Source organism: Pristiophorus japonicus, chromosome 5 (assembly GCF_044704955.1).
Source record: "Pristiophorus japonicus isolate sPriJap1 chromosome 5, sPriJap1.hap1, whole genome shotgun sequence".
In the NCBI taxonomy this organism is placed as follows: Eukaryota; Metazoa; Chordata; class Chondrichthyes; family Pristiophoridae; genus Pristiophorus; species Pristiophorus japonicus.
The window spans coordinates 238,270,890-238,289,890 of NC_091981.1; the positions used below are offsets into that span (position 1 = coordinate 238,270,890).

The 19,001-nt window shown below is 41.0% G+C and overlaps 1 protein-coding gene across 8 annotated transcripts in view; it reads right to left on the reverse strand.

Annotated features, from left to right (window-relative positions):
• Positions 1–19,001, reverse strand: part of arhgap21a (Rho GTPase activating protein 21a) — a 306,788-nt gene that overhangs the window by 24,394 nt on the left and 263,393 nt on the right. For all 8 annotated transcript variants that reach the window (XM_070881436.1, XM_070881434.1, XM_070881435.1 and 5 more), the window contains 6 exons: positions 12,608–12,904; positions 6,603–6,667; positions 6,128–6,264; positions 3,224–3,366; positions 746–901; positions 562–640 (listed from right to left, as the gene is read on the reverse strand). In XM_070881436.1, coding sequence (XP_070737537.1) covers positions 562–640; positions 746–901; positions 3,224–3,366; positions 6,128–6,264; positions 6,603–6,667; positions 12,608–12,904 — 877 coding nt within the window. The remainder of the gene's footprint in view (positions 1–561; positions 641–745; positions 902–3,223; positions 3,367–6,127; positions 6,265–6,602; positions 6,668–12,607; positions 12,905–19,001) is intronic.

Sequence of the window (19,001 nt, forward strand, 5' to 3'; positions counted from 1 at the left end):
CCGTTCGGTCCATTGTGACTGTGCCGGCTGAAAAAAAGCTTTCCAGGCTAATCCCACTTTCCACCTAAAAGAGTAATGATTAGTCAGTTTGTTTTCATTGGAGGACAGATTGAGAGAAGACAATCCAGGTTTGCAAAATTCTCACGATAAAATAGTTGTAAGCGGATTAACTGGCTTGGACTGGGTACAGAAACTGATAGAAAAAATACAAAGTTAACAAGCTTCAAATAAAAAGAAGATATTCTCTTTCCCCCCCCAACGCATCTCCTCTGTGAACAGGTTATCTTAAAGAATTTTCCAGGTTAGTGAAAAGATACTCAGCATAAACTGGTTCACACTTCTGCAACTCATCAATGTCCTGCACTTTTGCACACTTTAAATGTGTTTTTTTTTTTAAAACACAGGAAACATCGCAGGCCACCTAAACAGGTTAAAATGATTACATTTTCTAAAACAGGCTCTACCAATGTCCTTTAGTTCTAAAATGGGAAAATCCTTTTTTTCATCATCACCATGCACGAATGACTCAAAATGGACAACAAAAATCAGAGATATACTTACCATTTGTGAAGAGAGGTTCCGGAAGTTTTCTGAAGAAGGATTTCAGTAAACTACTGATAACATTCAGATCTCGCCATTTCTGTGTTTTGAAACATTTTAGAGGGAAACAATTTTATTTCCATTAATTTTTAAGCACATTTATGCAAATATTTCAAAAATCAAACAGAAAGCTTTAGAAACTTGCATCATCCAAAAGATCAATATCAGTCACTCCTTTGTTGAGTTCCTCTTGTAAGCTCGAGATAGCAGCGTTATTTCCTGGGACTCTGTAGATTCCAGTGTACTCAAGTCCTTTTTCTTCAACCAAATTGCAGCAAACCTCAACTATCAGTGGTACGTACTAGAAAACACATGAAATAAGTTTTGAAATATACCCTATTGCTTTTTGTAAAACTACATTTTAGTACAATTAACAATTTATTTAAGAGAGTCTTTAAAGCCATTTCAATGCCACACAATAATTGCACTGTAGTTCCCTTCCACAATTCCCCATATGTTAAAACCTCAGCTTAGGCACTCTGTATTTTCTTATTTTGTTCTCAGGATATGGTGATGCTGGCAAGGACGCATTAATTCCTCATGCCTAGCTACTCCAAGAAGGTGGTAGGAGGCCTTCTTATTGAACCATTGCGGTGCCAGTTAGGGATTTCAGTCATCTAATCTAATAAGCACATCAGGATCGGAGATATTTTTGACGGTCTTGTTTATTATGCTAGTTAAAAATCATTAACAGCGATGTGCTCACTTGAAGGAACATAATCACCCCTCTCACTCCAACAAAATTAATTTACACTTTTCTTCTAAACCTTCTGGAAGCCAGTTTGTAGCAAAGATGATAAAGGTGTGAAGAGAGATCTTGTATCCAATCTCCTGATTGGTAATTTATTTAAAAAAAGAAAAAAAATCAGGATGAAGGATCAGGACTGAAGATATTTGATACTGGACACCAGTGAGAGAGAGAAAGAGAGAAAGAACAAAAGAAAAAAGGACAAAGAACGAAAGAAAGGCAGAGAGAAAGTCGGAAGAAAGGCAGAAAGAAAGAAAGGAAGAATAAGGGAGGCAAGATGTTTCAAAGTTTTGAAAAAGTGAGTTAGAGTGGAAGACTGCAGAATTAATCCCGCGGGCATAGGAGGAAGAAGAACACAGCTGTCGTTACATATTTGTAATTTAGAAGCAGGGAAAAAGGAAAGCTCAGAGCAAAGCCGTACTGTTAAAATAAAGAAAGACAGAAAAGGTAGAGAGAGCAAGACAATTAACACCAACGGTGAAGAAGGGATCATGTATCAGATGACAAGTCCAGGAGTGTAAGAGAAGTATTGGAAGAAGCTCCACAAATAGGAAAGCACTTTTCAAATTTTGGCCAGATTTAGGCTTTATAGAGATTTAAGAGTTGTTGGGTTTAAAAAAATGAGTTTAGCATAAAAGAAACTATCAGACTGCTTAGTAAAGTCATAAAAGACCTGCATTTATATAGCACCTTTCACGATCACCAAACGTCCCAAAGTGCTTTACAGCCAATGAAGTCACTGTTGTAATTTAGGAAACACGGCAGCCAATTTGCGCACAATAAGATCCCACAAATAGCAATGTGATAATGACCAGATAATCTGTTTTAGTAATGTTGATAGAGGGCTGAATATTGGCCGGGGCACTGAGAATAACTCCGACAGTCGTCTTCAAAATAGTGCTATGGGATCTTGTACGTCCACCTGAGAGAGCAGACAGGGCCTCGGTTTAACATCTCACCTGAAAGAGGTAGCTGCTGATTTCACTTATGTAACAAATAAAGAAATGGTGAAGTTTTGAATTATTTCTTTGTCCCAAAGTCAATGGAAGAGATTAAGATGCAGGAATTGAATCACTGCATTGTTCAAGTCCTGGAAGTCGGTGAGGGGGGCAGGGGGATTATAATCTGAAGCAAGTTGATGAATGAATTATTATAGAGTGAATATGGATGATGAGTAGAGTAGATATTAATATAACGAACAGAGTGAAGAATCTGAGTTAATGGAAAAGGAATCAGAGGATGGAGCATTAAACATACCACAGAGTAATGAGAGAGGAAACACTACCTTGGTGTGGTGGAGGGACATACCCAAGGCAATGGCAAATGAAGTGCCCAAGAGCCTAAGTTTGTAAGATGTAGAATATGGACAGTAAGATCCCTAGTGGAAAAAATGTCTAAAAGCACATTGGAAACCTCTAAGATAATGGATAATTTATGAGTTCCACAATTTTTTATGTCATTGATGGAATAAATGAAAGAAAATGTCCAAAATAGGGGAAGCAAATAAAGCATTTAAAAGTACATAAACTCACAATAGAGGTTATAGTGAAATGCCAATTATCAGAAGAGTTCAGGATAAACCCCATTTTGATAAGGGAGAAAATCCAATGACCGATCCCAATAATTCTAACATTATGCTGCTTTTATTGGAAACTGATGTAAAGTACAAATAAGCAATGTAGAGCACACTGGCATTTGTAGTCTGTTTGATAAGTGATAAACATGTAGAGAGAGAAAATTGTTAGTGAGCCTGTCCTCAGGAGGTTTGATTAAGAAAATGTTCTCTCTTTGTCGGAAGACCTGGTTACTTCGGCGATTAAATCATAAATAAAAATAACTGCATGTTGACAACATTCTTCATTGGACTCATTATACCTTATTGTGAAGAGCTGGTGGACAATCATCTAGCCTGACACCAAACGTTACACCAGGACCTGGTTTCTTTTCAAAGGTTTTTCTCATTATGCTAGGAATGCCTCTTCGCCATGTTCCCTTGTCTTTTGGCGGGCTTGTGTCATCTGAATGGCAAAACAACCTCCCATTGGTATGTAAAGAATCTTTGCTAAACATTGTATTATTAACAGGAAAGATCCAACATAATAGGTAAAGTGATTCACAATTAATGTTGATTTTCAGAATAATCGATGTTCAGATACTCATTAAAATACTTAACTTCTGTAATAATATTAGTATATGTTCTTAGTGTAAATAAAAATGTTTACAATCAATATAGTTTCAAGTGAACATTGAAATGGCATGCAGTCATTTCGTACTTGACGAATTATCAGGTTTGTCACATCTTGTTGTTTTATCATGAAAATTCACTGTCAAATTTTTCAGTAAAACTTTCTAAATACTGTAAAATCTTGTGTACATCACATCCTTACACAGGTTTTATAGCTTGCAAAACTGCACTCAAAACAATTTTGCCAGTAATGTGTCAGATTTTAACTATTAGAATTTTGCATCGCGTCTTCAGCACAGAACAGGCTATTCGGCTCAACTGATCTATTTCAGCATTTTGAGTCTCCTCCCACCCCTCTTCATCTTATCTAGTATTCCCTTAATTGTATAATGTGTCAAGACTGCTTGTCTGACATCCAAATACTGACAATGACTGCACAAAGGCAAGGGCTGCACCCAGGCTCTCCCATGACTCTCTCCATATGCTTATGGAGAGAGTTACAGCGCGCAGGGAGGCCCTCTTCCCTTCCCATGGGCAGAAGAGACCTCACCAGGAGATCAATACAGCCTGGTTGCACATTGCAGAGGAGGGCACAAGCAAGGATGTGGTCAGGAGGACCTGGATGCAGTGGCACAAACCTTTCAATGATCTCAGTAGATCACGAAACGTTAGTACAAAGCCACACTCAACCTCATCCTGCTGTGCCTCTCATCACATCCCCATCACTCTGCCTTCCCTACCCTACTCCTGCACATCCTTACTCACATTAACTTACCTTGCACCTCCACCCATCCCTCTCTATCTATATTATCACATCCCCATCTCACTGGCCACCCCTCAGACTCACCCTTATCCTAGTACAATCATACCAACTAACAACACACAAGGGTGGGCACTTGGGTATTTTATGCAATGTTCATGTAAAGTTTGTATTAATGTGGTGTCAAACACTGAAACCTTTATTTTCAACACTTTGCGTTCTTGGACATGTTTGTTGCAGTTTTGGATGCGGCTTAGTGAGTTGCAGTGAATGGTGAGAAACAATGGTCATGAGTGTGAATGACTTGGGCATTGTAGGGATGCTTTATGGTATTGGTGTAGTACCAACCTGGTGCATCAGTGGCAGCCAGGGTGTACAGCATCAAGTGAAGCAATTCTGGCTATGGTGAGGCCATCCCTGGCCTTCCGGGCAGCAATGTGGTTGGGCGCTGATGCCCTCTGACCTGCGCAGCATCAGGTGATTGTGGAGAAGGTTGGTGTTGATGTTGGTGCTGCTGCTGTTGGGGCTGATCGTGCTGGGATTCTGAGGACAAGGTGTGAGTATAATGGGCACCCATGCTGATGGAATAGATGACAGGTGAAGTTGAGATGGCAGAAGCAATTTGTCAATAGTGAGAGAGGTAATGAGGTAATGAGGTCAGACTAGATGGAAACTTGTGTAAAGACTTCCAATATGGTGAATCTGTTGTGGAAATGCAGTGAGAAAGAGCTTGTGGCTGAGGGAAGGTATCTCTGTAAGGTGGGAGCTTTTATCTTACATTTGAAGCTGTCAACTCAACAGTTGATTCAATGGCCACCAAACTCCCGCCTCAGCTTGACAGTTGTGGTCCACGATCAGCGTGGACGAGCTGTCAAATGCAAAAAGGTAAGCTAAAAATCACTCTTTAGTGGTTCTAAACAGGCCACTAATTACCTGAACTGGGTCGCCTGCTGCTGCCTGTCGGTTCTGCTCAGTGCTGACAGACCTAACATCGGGAAAGGCGCGTGGGAGTGAATTCCTGACCCACTGTCAAAAATAACACAATTCCCACCCGACCCGCCACCAATCCCACCTGCTGACTCCCCCGGAAAATTCTGGCCTATATCTTTTTTTTATAACATGAAGATCAAAGCTGTGCACAATATGCCAAATATGGTCTAACCAAGGTTCAGTTTCAGGACAAGTTTAACATAATTTCTCTGCTTTGCTATTCTATTCCTCTAGAAATGAACCCCAGTGCTTTTAAAAAAAATTACTTTGCTGACCTGCAACGCTACTTTGTGATTTGTATATCTGTACCGCTAGATCCTTTTGCTCCTCTATCTGATTCAGACTCTTATTATCCAAGCAGTGGCTTCCTTATTCCTCCTACCAAAATGTACTATCTCACACTTATCTATGTTGATATTCATTTATCAATTACACGCTCATTCTGCAATTTTATTAATTACTTCCTATATTATGCCACATTGTTTCTTTATATTAATTACACTTCTCAATTTGGTGTCGTCTGCAAATTTTGAAATTGCACTTAAAATGTAGATTGCTCATATTACTTTTAAACTGGGTTATTGTGGCAAGGAAGTAAATAAGGTGGAAAAACATGATACAATGTGTAATCTCGTCAAAAAAGTATTAAATTAATAGAATAGCTAAAATTATCTGGTTAACTGGATAAATGACTCAAATTCTACCCATTTAACAGATTCGTCAACTGATTAAAATAAAGTAGACTATAAGAAGAAGTATTCACCTAAATGAAACTAACTAATGACAAATGTACAGTAGAAGCAAACCAGTACTGGAGAGTTTTGGTAATATAATGAAGCATTACTTATAAGTTTTCTTTCCAACTCTTGTTTTGGAGAATGTGGACTCTTTGGATCAGTTTTGGATCCCAAGAAGGTCTGCCTAATACTGAGAGTCTGGCGAGGTGTTTTAGGAGATGGTTCGGTCTTGCTGCCAGAAGAACTGAAAAGAAAATATAGTCCAGTAAGTAGACATTTTATTGGAATTACTGCATGCATACTGTAAACCCTTTAACATTCCCAAATGAAGAACAGCAGCACTGGAATTTGTTTTCCTTACAGCATTATGTACTCACTGAAATATGGACCAATATCAATAATAGGCATGGCTCCCATAACCCAACAATCTTCAATAGAATATCTAGTGCCAGAAAAGCTAAGGCTTCTGATTTCCAATCATTCTGCATAGTCCGGTGATAGTTTAGACTGTTAAAAATGGATGGTTTTGTATTATGAAACCATGGCCTTTGAAAACCAGACCAGGATCTCAAGACTACTTACTTCATCATGGTACTGTATTCTTTAATCTTCCTGCTAATTAAATCTCTGCTCGTAACTCCAGTATCCTACAAATCAAAATAAAGACATGTATAACTCTTTTTTGTACAAATACATCCTATGTGCAACAAAGCAGTATATAGTAGGATATAATAGTTAAGTACAAATTCTTAAGTTCTTTTAAGGGTGCATCACAAAACATGGGCCTGTAACAAAGCCATGAAGCTTTGTGGAGTTTGCTTATGGTAAAAACTAAAATGATGCTACTACAACTGTAATTCATAAACCACCATATAGTCTGAACTATCAGCTTTAATGCTCAAGTTTTAAACAAGCCATATGATCTCACATCAGAGTAGATAAAAGAGACTGTTTCCACTGGATGAGAGAGTCAAGAAAGAGGAGGCACAGATACAAGATTAAATACAAGAGATTAAGGACAGAGAGCAGGAGAAACCATTTTACGCATAGGCTTGTGAGGTGGAGGAATACTTGACCTTAGCAGAGACTGTATCAACACTTAAGAATAGGTTAAATAGGTGTTGAAGGAATGGGTAATGGAGGGAAACGGGAACAGGACAGGTACATGAGATTAGGACTCCTGCTCGTGTGGACAACAAACAGCTATGTGGACTAGTTGGGCTGAATGGCCTTTTCCATATTGTAATTTCTATGTAATTCTATAAATAAACTTTAATAAAAAATTTGTGGCCAAGTATCATCATTAACAGGTTGCATTATGGAGCGCAGCTGGAGCTAACGAATAGAGACTAATATTGCAAGTACTAACAAGCGCATCATAGATTTGCCATATCCTGACTTGTGTTTTAACAATCTTGAACAGGAGATTTAACTTCTGTACCAGGTGCCAAAACAATACAGCCTGTGTCACTTTTTGCACATTTTCCCTCTCCTCCTCTCATGAAGTGTCTGACTTTTGATGGGGTACAGTTCACAGTATACCACCTCAGAATCTATTCTTCATGCGAGTTTAACAATCACAATCAGCAGGCTACTTGACAATTGAGGGCATCGCGGTAAAGACTGTTGCTGTCTTCATTCAACAACCACAAATACCCGAGGGGAATTTTAACCTAAAAAAACAGGTAGGTTGAAGGTGTGGGGGGTAGTTAAAATGTTAAAAATCGGAATCCAGACCTGAATCCGCCACCATCCCACCCATTTCTAATTTTAATGCAGGCGTGCAACCAACTCACTGCCAGAAAGCGGGCCGTCTATTACATTTTATAATGAGGCTGGAAGCCTCTTCTTTAACCTCCATTTTGTGTTTAACTGTAGGTGATCAGGTTTTGCACACCTCATAAAACTCACTAGCTAAAGCAAGGCAATTTACAACATGCTGAGGTGCAGAGGGACCTGGGGGTCCTTGTGCATGAATCCCAAAAAGTTAGTTTGCAGGTGCAGCAGGTAATCAGGAAGGCGAATGGAATGTTGGCCTTCATTGCGAGAGGGATGGAGTACAAAAGCAGGGAGGGCCTGCTGCAACTGTACAGGGTATTGGTGAGGCCGCACCTGGAGTACTGCGTGCAGTTTTGGTCACCTTACTTAAGGAAGGATATACTAGCTTTGGAGGGGGTACAAAGACGATTCACTAGGCTGATTCCGGAGATGAGGGGGTTACCTTATGATGATAGATTGAGTAGACTGGGTCTTTACTCGTTGGAGTTCAGAAGGATGAGGGGTGATCTTATAGAAACATTTAAAATAATGAAAGGGATAGACAAGATAGAGGCAGAGAGGTTGTTTCCACTGGTAGGGGAGACTAGAACTAGGGGGCACAGCCTCAAAATACGGGGGAGCCAATTTAAAACCGAGTTGAGAAGGAATTTCTTCTCTTCTCCCAGAGGGTTGTGAATCTGTGGAATTCTCTGCCCAAGGAAGCAGTTGAGGCTAGCTCATTGAATGTATTCAAGTCACAGATAGATAGATTTTTAACCAATAAGAGAATTAAGGGTTATGGGGAGCGGGCGGGTAAGTGGAGCTGAGTCCACGGCCAGATCAGCCATGATCTTGTTGAATGGCGGAGCAGGCTCGAGGGGCTAGATGGCCTACTCCTGTTCCTAATTCTTATGTTCTTATAAGGCAAGGACTACTGCATCCAGGTATCCCACCCACGAGGCCTCTCTTCCCCCCGGCCTCCGATCCCTACAAGAGCTACGTGCCTTTACATTTACCTCCTGGATCCAGAGTCTCTGTCTAACCCACCCCCCGCTAGGTCTCCGATCATCCCCCGCCCCGACCCTCCGTTCCCCCAGGCCACCGATCACCCACTCCTCCAGCCCTTCCTGAGCTTCTCCTGCCTCCGATCATCTTCACACCAGATCCCAACCCCCTAAGCTTCTCCCGACCCCCGATCTTCTCCCAGCACGACCCCTACATGATCCCTCCCTCCCTGCTCTGTGCAGCCAAGTGCTGCAGGCCTATCCGCCCCGAGCCAGCCAGCCTCTCAATCTGGCTGTTTGTGGGAAGGAAACAAAGGTTTCCCATTCAAATCAGGCCCTCTCTTTAAAGCAGGAACCTGGCCAACTTCTCCTTTACATAGCCTTGGGTGCAACTGTTAAAAATCACCTAATTCATCATAGACCAAGATATCAAAAACCTGGGAGGGTTTTAAAGGGTTACTACTGAAATTATAACTTGACTATTCTCTTCATCGATGTTGACTCACCTGCTGAGGTGTTTGCAGCATTTTCTGTTTTTGTTGCTGAGAACTTCTCATCCAGTGTGGCTTAGTACTTTAAAATGCAATGACATTATGTGCTTTGCTGCAGCACTCAGGAATGGGAACTTTAAAAAAATATTGTTCCCTTTTTCAGGATAGCACTCAAACCAATTCTCCAGCTGATTTGCTCGCTCAGCCCAGACCAGAGAGAGAACCACAAGAGTTTTCTGATCCATGGTTCCATAAAGCTCTCAAACATGCTGAAGGGACCACATACACAAGAAATTCATATGACACTCTCAAATTTCACCTTCACTTGTATTTAAACATCCCAAGATGCTTCACAGGAGTGTTATCAAATAAAATTTGACACCGAGCCACATAAGGTAATATTAGGGGACATGATCAAAAGCTTGGTCAAAGAGGTAGGTTTTAAGGAGTGTCTTCAAGGAAGAGAGAGAGGTAGAGAGGTTTAGAGGGGGAATTCCAGAGTTTAGGGCCTAGGCAGCTGAAGGCACGGCTAGCAATGGTGGAGCAATTAAAATCAGGGATGTGCAAGAGGTGAGAATTGGAGGAACGCAGATATCTCAGAGTTTTTGGGCTGGAGGAGGATACCGAGATAGGGAGGAGCGAGGCAGCAGAGTTATGGGTGGACTCAAGTCTATGGAGGGTGGAAGATGGGTGGCTGGCCTGCCAAGAGTGCATTGGAATAGTCAAGTCTAGAGGTAACAAAGGCATGGATGAGGGTTTCAGCAGCAGATGGGCTGAGGTGGGGCAGAGTTGGGTGATGTTACAGAGGTGGAAATAGGTAGTCTTAGTGATGGCGCGTATATATAATCGAAAACTCATCTCGGGGTCAAATACGACACCAAGGTTACGAACAGTTTGGTAATAAACTTCAAATTGTGCTTTTAAATGCAAGTACAAATTCTATTGCTTCCGAGTCAGAAGGTCCTGGGTTCAAGGCCCACTCCAGGACTTGAGCGCATAATGCAGGCTGACACTTCAGTGCAGTGCTTAGGGAGACTCCATTGTTGGACGTGCTTTCAGATGTAAAACTGAAGCCTTGAGCCTGTTCAGCTGAACACAAAAAATCCCAGCACACTATTTGAAGAAAAACAAGCGATTCTCTGGGCATTCTGGTCAATATTTATCACTCAATTAATAGTGAAAAATGGCCCAAAATTTGCTGAAAAGTAATGGCATGTGAACAACGCATGCCATTTTAATGTGCAAATCGGTCAGCAACTGGTGGTGAGGAAGAGATACCCCGTGAATTGTAAATCATCACAAGTTGCTGGACGATTTGTGTCACTCCACCATTAGCTTCGCAAAAACAGCATCTCGCCCTCAACTTCCCTGCTCATGAAGTTGCTGCACTTGCACATTAATTTCCCATTATACTGGCCACAGCAATTCAATTTAGTAATCATCAGCGTAAGTACCCTTTTAACAAAGTGATAATTGTTAAAGGCTGCCAATTAACCTCTTTAGCACTTGACATTGTTAACGGTTCTCTCTCCTCAGGTACTGTCTCTCTCTCCCTCAATCTGCCGTCATCACCCCTCTCCTCAAAAAACCAACCTTTGACCCCTCCGTCCTTGCAAACTACCCTCCACCTCCAATCTCCCTTTCCTCTCCAAAGTCCTTGAATGTGTTGTCGCCTCCCAAATCTGTGCCTATTTTTCCCGCAACTCCAAGATTGAATCCCTCCAATCAGGTTTCCGCTCCTGCCACAGCACCGAAACGACTCTCATCAAAGTCACAAATGACATCCTTTGTGACTGTGACAAAGGTAAACTATTACTCCTCGACCTTCGTGACTTGTCTGCAGCCTTTGATATGGATGACCACTCCATCCTTCTCCATCGTCGTCCATCTGGGTGGGACTGCACTCGCCTAGTTCCATTCTTATCGATCTAATCATAGCCAGAGAATCACCTGCAATGGCTTCTCTCCTCATTCCCGCATCGTTATCTCTAGTGTCCCCCAAGGATCTATCCTTGCCCCCCTCCGATCTCTCATCTAAAAATTGCCTCTTGGCGACATCATCCGATAACACAGCATCAGTTTCCAGATGTACACTGATGACACCCAGCTCTACCTCACTACCACTTCTCTCGACCCCTCCATGGTCTCTAAATTGTCAGACTGCTCATCCGACATCCAGTTCTGGATGAGCAGAAATGTTCTCGAATTAAATATTGGGAAGACTGAAGCCATTGTTTTCGGTTCCCACCACAAACTCCGTTCCCTAGCCACTGACTCCATCCCTCTCCCTAGCATCTGTGAGGCTGAACCAATCTGTTCGCAACCTTAGTGTCTGAAATGAGCTTCCTATCACATGTTCGCAGCATAAATAAGAATGCCTATTTCCACCCCCGTAACATCACCCATCTCTGCTTTTGCCTCAGCTCATCCGTGCCTTTGTTACCTCTAGGCTCGACTATGCCAATTCAGTCCTGGCTGGCCTCCCACATTCTACCCTATGTAAACATGAGGTGATCCAAAACTCGGCTGCCTGCTTCCTAACTCGCACCAAGTCCCGTTCACCCATCACCCGTGCTCACTGACCTACATTGGCTCTCGGTTAAGCAATACCTCGATTTCAAAATTCTCATCCTGGTTTTCAAATCCCTCCATGGCCTCGTCTTTTTCTATCTCTGTAATCTCCTTCAGCCCCACAACAACCCCCCACCTCCTCCCAAGAAGTCTGCCCTCTTCTAATTCTGCCTTCTTGAGCATCACTGATTATAATTGCTCAACCATTAGTGGCCGTACTTTCTGTTGCCTCAGCCCTAAGCTCCAGAATTCCCTGCATAAACCTCTCCGCTGCGCTTTCCTCCTTTAAAATGCTCCTTAAAACCTCTCTCTTTGACCAAGCTTTTGGTCACCTGCCCTAATTTCTCCTTATGTGGCTCGGTGTCAAATATTTTATCTTACATACTCCTGTGAAGCGCCTTGGGACGTACTACTATGTTAAAGGCGCTATATAAATACAAATTGATGTTATATATACATTGTAACTCTTACAAAGTACTACCAGTTTTGCAGTAAATGTGCATCCAATAAAATTATGAACCCACATGCAATTTTGTTTGTCAATGAAAACAATGAAAATCATGCGCATACAATTCCATAATTTTGAAAATAAGTTTTGATAGCTTATTATGGCTGCTTCAGTTGCAAATTACAAATACAAGTTCAAAAAATTAACGCAACAGCATACTTTTGAGTTCAAAGAGCTAGATGTGGAGGAGGCAAAAGCTGAAGATATGTTGCTCAATTTCCTTTGTCCTAATGCCACATCACAATATGCACTTACTTCATCATCTAGATTGCTGTTTTCCTGTATAGTCTTAATCCACGCCAACATATCTTCCCGATCCTCAGCCTGAAAGAGGTATTCACACTCGGAAGTGGTTAATCGAAAGACGTGCTTACGCTTGGTTTCACTATACGAGATGTCTATCAAGCAGGCTTTGATGCTGATTGGTTGTTCTTCTTCAATTTGGCAAGATGCATGTGTTGTCTTGTCTTTTTTATCTTTGTACAGGAATAGAGAGTACCCACGAAGAACCACATACATTTGCTTCCATGGCCGAATGCTGCCACCGACACGCTGTAATATTTAAAAATAAATAATTTCACTTGGAAATTGATCACAATTGATTGCTTTGTTTTTACATTTGTTAAACTTTCTTTTAATCCTTTTCTTCCCCTCAAGAAAATAGATCGATTGAAAAATAATGCAGGTTTATCTATAAAGCTATGCATCTTGTTAAAAAAAGAAAATCCTGTGTAATTCATAAAATTAATTCCTCCTATACAAGTAGGAAAGAAACACTCACAAATATATAGCACCTTATCACATCTTTGAACGGTTTCAAAGTGTTACAAACAAACAACTTTGAGAGTGATGACTGCTGCTATGTAGCCAAACTGTTTTGTGTTCAGTTTCCCGTGACTTTCACCCCCATGCAAGACTGCCATGCTTGATGACAATAGGGAACAGGTTTGTGATTTTCCCTATCGACCATTCAGATTTGGTTCCTGACATTTCAGAAGAACTGTTTAATCACAATGACCTAGTAGAATTGTTGAAAGTAGCAGCACTGGAACTCTTCCATGGATAAAGTCTGAATAAAATGTACCAACTTGCACTTAGGCTTCTATTTCATATACACATATCAGACATACATATACATTGGCGCAACATAACAAATGCAATCCCATAAAAAATTAAGAGCACTTGGTGAAATATTAGCAAATCTTTAAACTAAAATTTATAATGCTCAGTCCCTGACAAAAGGAAAAACAGGAGACCTGCTCATAGGTATGCCAATAGCTGTTGCACAATAACGGCAAGACTTTGGGCTAGAATTTCCACTCCATTTCCGTCGGTATTCTCGTTTTCGGCGGAAAACCACCCGGCGAAAATTTCCACTCCATTTCACAAGGAGTTCTGCCAGCGGTTTAGAAATATTGCTGGGGAGTGGACCGGCAGCATGCACTGGCGAAAAAAACGCTACCGTCCAAGTTTGAGTTCAGCGGTGACCTGTAGGTAAGATTGACAAAAAATGCCCACGAAAAGCAGCCGGAGCTGGGCGGTAGGTAATTAGCCCTGCAAAGAAAGGTAAGTTAAAGTGTTTTTTATAATTCTTTTAAAATTCTTTTACAGTGATCAAGTTAAAAAGGGTCTTGAGAGTGTTTTCTCATTTTTTATTTTTGTTTCTTGGAAAAAATATTTTTTGTGTTTTCCCCCTCCCTAAGCCCAAACGCAGTCTTGGTCTAAATTTGAGTAATTACCGCCCATTTTGATTAAGAACTGCCCAATTTGCCCAGGATCACGTTTAACCGCCGAGAATCTGCGTGTAAGATCCATTTTCTCGTCGGGTGGTATTTTTTCCTTTTTTTGTGCAATTTTTCGCCGGCGTTAATTTAACAATCTTAGCGATGGCAAGTTCTATGGAAATTCTAGCCTATAGATTGTAACCTGGGGGATTCTGTTGTCTGATCATCCCTCCTTTTGGGAAATTGCAACTGGGCAACCCCTGAAAGCTGAAACCAGCTGTACTGTACATCCTACCACTTCTCTGGCACTATGAATTGGAGCACAAATGTGGTGTACTCTCACGAGATTAAATTGATACAAATTATGTTCAATATGGCATGTTACCTTGTGTCACATGACATATACAAAAGTGAAAAATGAAATCATCCCTTCAAAATATAGCTGATGTTTTTTCCATTTGTATATCTACAGTAAAATATTATGCTGAATAATATACCCTCCCATTCTCACAAAATGCCAGTCGGGAAATTAAATTAATTATGCACTTGAGGTTATAAATTCTTATTTAGGAAAAGACTAAATAATCAACTACATTAGTAAGCATTTAAAGTTAGAACCAATCCTCAGTGTTGGTTATACTGTCCACAAAGCAGTTTACACCCAGCTCTGTGGTGGGGGCGGGAGAGACCGGATAAAGAATAGGGACTATGGAATAAAGTAAAGGAGAGCCATAGCAGAGAAATTTAAACAGGGCTACCTTATCACCTCCATATGCTCTAGCAACTGAGTATTCAAAAAAATTGGGTTAAAATCTCTATCTACAAGAACTACTCCATTAGACTTCAATGCAATGATAATCATCAGTGTTAATAAAATGGAAGACTTAGCCAGAATAATGATATAACATAGAATGTCAAACCAACATAATGATAGATACTTTTAATTATCTGACTTGCTTGAAGCATTTAAAATGACGAAGGGACTGGACTATGTAGATGTGGACATATTATTTGTTTTAATTATGTTAGGAATATCAGAATCGGAGTAGGCCATTGAGCCCCTTGAGCCTGTTTCGCCATTTATGGCTGATCTGCGACCTAACTCCACATACCCGCCGCCTTTAGCTCATATTCCTTAATACCTTTGGTTAACAAAAATCTAAATCTCAGATTTAAAATTAACAACTGATCTAGCATCAATTGGCGTTTGTGGAAGAGAGTTCCAAACATCTACCACTCTGTGTGTAGAAGTGTTTCCTAGCTTCACTCCTGAAAGGTCTGGCTCTAATCTTTGCACTATGCCCCCGAGTCCTAGACTCCCCAACCACCAGAAAGAGTTTCTCTCTATCGACCCTCTCTGTTCCCCTGAATATCTTGAAAACTTTGATCAGATCATCCCTTAACCTTCTAAATTCTAGGGAATACAACCAGGATTTGTGTAATCTCGCCTCATAATTTAACCCTTGAAGTCCGGGTATCCCTCCAAGGCCAATATATCCTTCCTAAAGTATGGTGCCCAGATCTGTTCTCAGTACTTGTGGAAATGTATTTTTATCTAAGCTGATACCATACGGTATTTGTGTGCCCTTTGTAATATATATATAACAAAATGGAGTCCTGGTCCTTCCAGAACTTTCTGCATAAAAGCAGTCAGCTTGCATAAACAGCTAAACCTGGTTTGAGATGGCTGATGGCCATCAGACAGCTAGGAGACAAGTCATGCTGAGACAAGTACCCCCCCCCCCCCCATGGTGCTCTCCTATTGTCTATACGACAGGAGTTCCATGCCACCCCACCCTTTTCGAAGTACTCAAACCACCAGCCATTATCTCTTGTAGAGACCTCATCCATTTGAAGCAAACAGATAACTGACTAGGAAACTGAACAATCCTGACACAATGCAAGACAGGTAATAGCTCATTACCACACTCTCATGGAGTAATGGCCGGCTGGCCAACTAATAACCCTGACAAAAGGAAATATCTGGAAACCATGTCAGGACAAGGATGTAGTAATTAACTCTGTATCTGTATTCACTGACTGCGAGACAGAGCCAATACACAGAGAGAGGCCATAACTTGGGTTTTATTGTATAAATATCTCGTGAAACTGTACCATTGCGGAGGTGTTCACTTAGCCCTTGGCTGAGTGTAACCTGCCCCTTGCTAGCAAGTAAATTAAAGAAACTTCTGCCGGAGCTGAAAGTGTTGGAGCCATTCTTTTCGGAGGTCGAGATTTCGACATACTCCAGGTGTAGTCTAACCAGATTTTTGTACAGCTGCAGCATAACTTCAAAACCCTTATATTCTAGTCCTCTAGATATAAAGGCCAGCTTTTTGATTATTTTCTTGAATTGTCCATGACATTTTAATGATCTATGCACCTGGATCTGCAAGTCTCTTTGGACTTCCACTGTTTTTAGCTTTTCATCATTTAGAAAGTACCATGTTCTATCCTTTTTAGTCCAAAGTGGATGACATCACATTTGTCAACATTGAAATCCATTTGTCACAGTTTTGCCCATTCACTTAATCCAACGATATCCCTTTGTAATTTAATACTTTCATCGACACTGCCTACAATGCAGCCTATCCTTGTGTCATGGCAAATTTGGATTATATGGCTTTCTATGCCATCATCTAAGTCATTAATAAATACTGTGAATAGTTGAGACCCCAACACAGATCCCTGTGGGATAGCACTTGTCACATTCTGCCAATTATAGAGTACCTCCCCATTATCCCTACTCTTGCTCTCCTGCCGCTCAGCCAATTTCCTAACCAGATCAATAATTGTTCTTCAATTCCATGGACTTCTACCTCAGTCATTTATGTGGGACTTTATATCAAATGGCTTCTGGAAGTCCATATAAATAACATCCATAGACATGCCCTGTCCACTACTCAGAGAATTCAGTCAGGTTTGTGAGGCATGGCCTGCCTTTCACAAATCCATGCTGGCTCTGGCTGATCAACTTAAAATTTGCGCAGTGTTCAGTCACCCTATGCTTAATTATAGACTGGTAATGTCCCGACAACAGATATTGGCTAACTGGTCTATAATTCCCTGGTTTCCCCCTCTCGCCATTCTTAAATAGTGAAATGACATGCATAATTTTCCAATCCTGAATCGAGATAACTTTGGAAGATTATAGTTAGGGCATCTGCAATGTGCTCACCTACTTCCTTTAAAACCCAGGAAGAACAAGGGAACATGTGTTACGTTTGCATAGAATTAGAGCTGTCAAGCGGTTTTTTGTTTCTGGGGGGGGGGGGGGGGTGTGGGCCCAGTGACCTTTGAAATAAACTGCCGGCTCATGGAGTGGATATAGATTTGCTGAAAATGTTCTAAAAGAACTGGAGGAGGCGGATTTGCTGAGTACAAAAGATAGGTGAGTAATGTATCTAGTGATCATTGTTACCGCCTGGGATTTGATTTTGATTGTCTTCAGGGGATGGAGAGTAATTTCTCAAATACATTTTCCTTGAACTGACCTAGGTTATTTTTAAATCTTCTTAGAAGATTACATGGCTGCTGGTGCATGGGGAGCATTGGGGTTTTGCTGCTTAGTTGCAACTATAACGACTTGGAGGAAGGGACTGAGTGTAACGTAGCCAAGTTTGCCAACGTTACAAAGATGGGAGGAAAAGCAATGTGTGAGGACACACAAAATCTGCAAGAGGACATAGACAGGTTAAGTGAGTGGGCAAAAATTTGGCAGATGGAGTATAATGTTGGAAAGTGTGAGGTCATGCTCTTTGATTTTTTTTTCTGCCAAAGTGCAAGTTATTATTTAAATGAAGAAAGATTGCAAAGTGCTCCAGTACAGCGGGACCTGGGAGTACTTGTGCATGAAACACAAAAGGTTAGTATGCAGGTACAGCAAGTGATCAGGAAGGCCAATGGAATCTTGGCCTTTATTGCAAAGGGGATGGAGTATAAAAGCAGGGAAGTCTTGCTACAGTTGTACAGGGTATTGGTGAGGCCACACCTGGAATACTGCGTGCAGTTTTGGTTTCCATATTTACGAAAGGATATACTTGCTTTGGAAGCAGTTCAGAGAAGGTTCACAAAGTTGATTCCAGAGATGAGGGGGTTGATTTATGAGGAAAGGTTGAGAAGGTTGGGCCTCTACTCATTGGAATTCAGAAGAATGAGAGGTGATCTTATCGAAACGTATAAGATTATGAGGGGGCTTGACAAGGTGGATGCAGAGGGGATGTTTCTGCTGATAGGGGAGACTAGAATTAGAGGGCATAATCTTAGAATAAAGAACCGGCCATTTAAAACTGAGATGAGGAGAAATTTCTTCTCTGAGGGTTGTGGATCTGTGGAAGTTGGGACATTGAATAAATTTAAGACAGAAATAGTTTTTTAAACGAGAAGGGAATAAGGGGTAATGGGGAGCGGGCAGGGAAGTGGACCTGAGTCCATGATCGGATCAGCCATGATCGTATTAAATGGCGGAGCAGGCTCGAGGAGCCGTATGGCCGCCGCCTGCTCCTATTTCTTATGTTCTTATGTTCTTCTGTATTATGTTCTTATGACTGGTTGGTCTTTTTATATGCTCGTAAAGTCACTTGCATTCTATTTTATCCAAAACCTTATTTATATGAATTCCAGAGCATTATTTTATGTACAAATTGTTCAATTGAAGCAAGTTGAGTCTTGAATGTTGAGGCAGCAACAATGATGGAAAACCTGCAAGCTATGTGATCCCGACAGATTGACACTCTTGGCAGACACAATACTTTACCTGGCACAATACTTTACCTGGCACAATGTGTGAGAAAGCTAATTGAAAAAGTTACGTTGCGTAAGTTGCTTAACATTGAAAGGATTTAAAATTGTTATTTAGTATTTGAGAAACAGTGGAGCGTATTACACAACATTTTGCAATTAGTGATGACAGCAAGCACAATCAA